At 68.5% G+C, this 5,075-nt stretch overlaps 1 protein-coding gene across 1 annotated transcript in view; it reads left to right on the forward strand.

Annotated features, from left to right (window-relative positions):
* The window catches only part of LOC102377280 (microtubule-actin cross-linking factor 1-like), a 13,311-nt gene that overhangs the window by 1,640 nt on the left and 6,596 nt on the right, over nucleotides 1-5,075 (forward strand). Inside the window, exons 6-16 of the mRNA XM_014524097.2 lie at nucleotides 75-309; nucleotides 582-710; nucleotides 933-1,103; nucleotides 1,394-1,549; nucleotides 1,882-2,124; nucleotides 2,171-2,290; nucleotides 2,534-2,661; nucleotides 3,301-3,460; nucleotides 3,627-3,824; nucleotides 4,443-4,568; nucleotides 4,958-5,064. Of these exons, the coding sequence (XP_014379583.2) occupies nucleotides 75-309; nucleotides 582-710; nucleotides 933-1,103; nucleotides 1,394-1,549; nucleotides 1,882-2,124; nucleotides 2,171-2,290; nucleotides 2,534-2,661; nucleotides 3,301-3,460; nucleotides 3,627-3,824; nucleotides 4,443-4,568; nucleotides 4,958-5,064 (1,773 nt within the window). The remainder of the gene's footprint in view (nucleotides 1-74; nucleotides 310-581; nucleotides 711-932; nucleotides 1,104-1,393; nucleotides 1,550-1,881; nucleotides 2,125-2,170; nucleotides 2,291-2,533; nucleotides 2,662-3,300; nucleotides 3,461-3,626; nucleotides 3,825-4,442; nucleotides 4,569-4,957; nucleotides 5,065-5,075) is intronic.

The raw sequence follows: 5,075 nt of genomic DNA on the forward strand, positions 1-5,075 counted from the left end.
CTGGGCCGGCCACGGGCATCGGAGCACGCCATGAGCTTTGGCATCGTGGCCCGAGGGGGGGCTCTTGTCCCCAGCCGTGACCCTGTCGGGGCTGTGGCCCTCCCGCCGCAGGTGCTGCGCAACGACGTCCTGTCGCACGCCCGCACGGTGCAGTCGGGAAACGAGGCGGGGCAGGGGCTGCTGCTCTCCAGCCTGGGGGACGCCGTGGACGGGCTGCAGTGCAGCCTGCAGCAGCTCAACCAGCGCTGGGACCTCGTGCGCAGCGAGACCGAGAGCCGCCAGCTGGAGCAGGAGAACAACCTCAGCCAGGTACAGGCCACGGGCCACATGCTGGGCCACCGCCGGCTGCGAGCAGCACTGCGTGGCCGTGGCACTGGGGTGCACCGCAGCATCTTGAGGGCCCCGAGCTGTGGCAGGAGCCTGCCGTGAGCCGAGGCAAGGGCAGGGCGTGGGCAGCCGGGACCCTGCTGCGGTATTGGTGCTGGTGCTGGTGCCGGTGCCGGTGCCATGGGGCCGGAGCTGGTGCCGTGGGTCTGGGGGCAGCTGCAGGACCCCCCGACATGGCGCCGGCCTCCCTGCAGGTGCAGGACGTCATGCTGGAGATCACCGACCTGCTGCAGTGGCTGGAGCACGTGGTTCTGCGGCTCTTCTTTTCCAAGCCAGCCTGGGGTCACCCCGACACCACCAAGGAGACGCTCGCAGCACACCTGGTGAGCAGCCCCAGGCCCCCGCGTGCGCCCGGCCCCCCACCTGCCAGCGCGTCCTGCCAGGTCATCGGGGGAGCAGACAGGCTGGGCGCTGGGCCTCTGGGCAGCTCCTCGACTGCCCCTTCCCTGGCTGGGATGCTAGAGCCTTCCTCCTCCTCCTCCTCCTCCTGTCCCTGGCTCGGGGCTCCAGTGATGCCCCCGGGCTGCTGTGCCTTCCCTCTGCAGGAGCTGTGCAAGGAGATGGAGTCAAAGCAGCAGGCGTACAATGGCGTGCGGGACCGGCTGCAGCGCCTGCTGGCCTCCTGCGCCGCGGCCCGGCCCTGCAGCACGGAGCACAGCCTGCGCATCCTGGAGCAGAAGTGGGAGAGCGTCCACGCCGAGGTGCAGGAGAGGAAGGTGCGTGTGGGTGTGCACTCCTGTGCGTACTGCACGGTTGGGATCACGTTTGCATATGCCTTGTGATAGGACCACGTGTGTGCCTGTGTGGCCACGTAAGTGCCCCTTGTCTGGGCTAGCGTGTGCTTATACATATGTGTCCTTTGGCTCAGGCTGTGGGTGCCTGTGTGCTTGTGTCTGCCTCCTGGATGGCGTGTGAGTGTATGTACGTGTGTGCACACCCACCTGCTGCCTGGAGGCGTGTGCTCACGCCTGTGCCGGTTGGCTGGCACGCGTGCGTGTGTGTGCAGGAGCGGCTGGCCGAGGGGCTGACGGTCTCCACCGAGTTCCACAGCACGGTGCAGGAGCTGCTGCAGTGGGTGGCGCAGACGGACGAGAGCCTGAGCGCGCCCCCGGCACCCAGCTTCGTCCTGGAGACCGTCATGCAGCAGATCCAGGAGCACAAGGTGAGCGCAGCCTGTCCTGCGCCAGCCCTTCCCGGGGCCGTGCCGGTGCCCGTGCCCGTGCCCGTGAGGGCCTCCCCCGGCCGGCTCAGAGCCCGGGTCTCATGGCCCACAACGTGCCCCTGGGGCTGGGGCTCGGGGCTCGGGGCTGGTGGGCTGCCCCAGGAGCTCCGGGCTTGCCGAGGGCTGGGAGCCCCGCGGGGTGCCTACGCCCTGCAGGTAGCGATGCCCATGTCTGTGCGGCATGGGCGAGGTGCGGGTCTCGCGTCTCCCGCTGCCCCCGTCGGGGTGTGAGGCCCAGCTCCTGCTGCGCTCACAGCCCCGGCTCCCGGCAGGTGCTGGTGAAGGAGGTGAGCGCTCGCGGGGAGAAGCTGGCCGGCCTGGAGGCTGTGGCCTCGCGCCTGAAGGACTTCAGCCGGAAGCAGGACGGCGCGGTGGTGCAGAGCCTGGTGCTGACGGCCAAGGAGCGGCTGGCCAAGGTGCTGCAGCGCACCGCCGAGCGCGGCACCGCGCTGGAGGATGCTCGCACGCCAAGCAGGTACCGCAGCCGGGCGGGGCCTGCGCTGGTGTCTCCACAGGCCTGTGCCCGCAGCCCCTGACTCCCCCCCGTGCCGGCCATTTCAGTTCAGCGAGTCCCGGCGGCTGCTGCTGGACTGGATGGACGAGGCGGAGCAGGCGCTGGAGGCCCCCGGGGAGCCGCCCGGGAGCCAGGAGGAGATCAAGTGCCAGCTGGCTGAGCACAAGGTGAGGTTTGCTCCGGGCTTCGGGCCGGGGCAGAAGGGTGGGCAGGCAGGCGGTTGGATGGATGGCGGTGCCCTCTGGAGCAATTGCCAAGGGCAGAGCTGGCATCCTGGAGCTCAGCACGGCCCCAGCTTCCCACCACCCCATTGCACCTGGGGTCTCTCTGCTTGCACGCGGCCTCCCCGGCCCCCCGGAGCAGCAGGGCAGAGCTACGGTCTGAGGAGCTGACCTCTCCCCCACGCGCAGGACTTCCAGAAGGTGCTGCGAGCCAAGCGGCCCGTGTACGAGGCCACGCTGCGCAGCGGGCGCGCGCTGCGGGAGAAGGCGCAGCTGCCTGAGGACGCGCAGCCACTGGAGGAGCTGCTGGGGGAGGCGCGCTGCTGGGGCAGCTGCGGGAGCGCTGGGACGGCCTGAGCAGCCGTGCCGTGGAAAGGTGAGGCCGGCGCCGGTGCTGGGCTCTGTGGGCCAAGACCCTGCCGCTGTGCACCCCATGGCTCCCCTCGGCCCCTACCTGTTGCACCTCCACGCCTCGCGACCCGTGTGCCGCCCTGCCACGCACCCGACTGCACTGCCTGGTCAGGGGCTCTGCCCCACCAAACACGCACACATGCAGGTACATGCACGTATTTGCATGCGTGCACATGCACACATATCCATGCAAACACACACGCGTGTATTTGCATACATGTGGCACATACTTTCATGCACATGCATTCCCACATGTACTTGCATGCCTACACACACACACACACACACATACTCGCATACACATATAATGCACATACTTGCATACCCACGTATGCACTTGGATGCACACACATGTATTTGCATACACGATGCACATAGTTGTATAGGCACATATTTGGATGCACACACACACATTCTTGCATGCACGCACGTGCATACATACGTGCACATTCTCCCCGCCCATGGCAGGGCCACAGCTCGGCTCCCCGTGCCTGCTCGCTCACCCACGCCCTCCCAGGTCGGCCCTGACCCCCCTCCCCTGGCAGGCAGCACCAGCTGGAGGAGAGCTTGCTGTTCTCGGGGAAGTTCACGGACGCGCTGCAGGCGCTCATGGACTGGCTGTACCGGGCCGAGCCGCAGCTCTGCGAGGAGGCGCCCGTCGGGGGCGACCGTGACCTGGTCAGCGACCTCATGGACAAGCATAAGGTCCGTGTGCCCCCTCGAGCCTGCCCTGGTCCCCAGCCCGAGCCCGTGGGGCAGGGTAGGGGGAAATGCCCCGGCAGGGACTGAAGCGCCCGCCCGGGGAGCATCCGGCCAGCTCTGCCAGGCGGTGGCCGTGACTGCCCGGTCCTGCCGCCCGCCCGCCCGCCAGGTGTTCCAGAAGGAGCTGGGCAAGCGCGCCAGCTGCATCAAGATGCTGAAGCGCTCGGTGCGGGACCTGACCCGCGGCAGCAGCAGCGCTGACTCCCAGTGGCTGCAGAAGCAGATGGAGGAGCTGAGCACGCGCTGGGACCTGGTCTGCAAGCTCTCCGTGTCCAAGCAGGCCCGGCTGGAGGCTGCGCTCCGGCAGGTGAGGGCAGCCGCGGGCAGGCGGGGCGCGGGCCGTTAGTGTCTGTCTGTGCAGGGAGTAGCCCCCGGCCCACCGTGCAGTCAGAGCTGACGGGGCAGCGCGGACGTCCTGCCTCAGCCCCGGAGCCGGCGTCTGCGGGTCAGCTCAGGCTGGGAATGGACGTTGCGTGTGTCCCTGGGCAAGTCGTGGCTTGTCCTAGAGCAGAAATATCCCGGGATTGGCACGTCCACACACTGCCTGTGTAGGCAAGGCTTTGCTGCTGTCCTGCCTTGCCCCGTTGAGTCAAAGCCCCCCACCTGGGGCAGCCGCTTGGGTGCACTTTGCAAGGTCCCAGGATAACGGGCCGGCACTTCTTGTCCTGGGAAACATGCTGGGATTTATCCCAGGGCAGCTGCCATGGGTGCCTGAACACTTGCCCTCTGTTCTGGGGTAAAACGGTTTGTCCCGGGACAAATGCGATGTCTGCGTGTAGCCCTGGTCATGCCCCGGCGGTTCCCAGCTGGGCGCGAGCGCTGCTCCCAGCAGAGCCGTGGGCCCCATGCGCTGGGTGTGGGGTCCCGGGGAGGGGCACGGGGTGCAGGGCACGGCCGGGCCCATGCGGCTGCTGTCCCGCGCCAGGCGGAGGAGTTCCACACGCTGGTGCAAGCCTTCCTGGGCCGCCTGTCCGAGTCGGAGAAAGCCCTCAAGTACGGCGTCTTCCCGGAGGAGGAGGCCGCGGTGCAGGAGTGCCAGAGCCAGCTGCAGGTGAGCGCCCGGGCGGGTGACCCTGCGGCGGGGCTGCGGCGTGCAACGAGGGGTGCACGCGGGCTGCTCACGCTCTGGCCTCGCAGCCCCGGCTGGGCGCTGGCACTCGAGTGGGGCCGGGTGGGGAGGCAGTGCCCGGGCAGGGGCCTGGCCCCATCTCAAATGCCTGGTGACGGCCACAGCCACAGGCCTCAGGCCACGGTGTCGCCAGGCCCCGGAGGAGAGACGCCGGAGCTGGGGGCCTTCTCGGTGCCCTCTGAGCGCAGGGCGCTGTCCCTTGTGCGGGGGTGGCTAACCCGTTCAACCCCAGGGAAAGGCAGCCCACAGGTGGGAGGGGAAACTGAGGCAGGCTGGCACAGAGGTCACCGCGCCCTCCCACGTGCCCGCAGGAGCTGATGAAGACGCTGCAGTGCCAGCAGCTGGAGCTGGAGTGCATCGCGTCGCTGGGCGAGGAGATCCTGGCTGCCTGCCACCCTGACGCCATCATCACCATCAAGTCCTGGATCA

This window comes from Alligator sinensis, unplaced genomic scaffold, assembly GCF_000455745.1.
Source record: "Alligator sinensis unplaced genomic scaffold, ASM45574v1 scaffold987_1, whole genome shotgun sequence".
NCBI classification, from domain to species: Eukaryota; Metazoa; Chordata; order Crocodylia; family Alligatoridae; genus Alligator; species Alligator sinensis.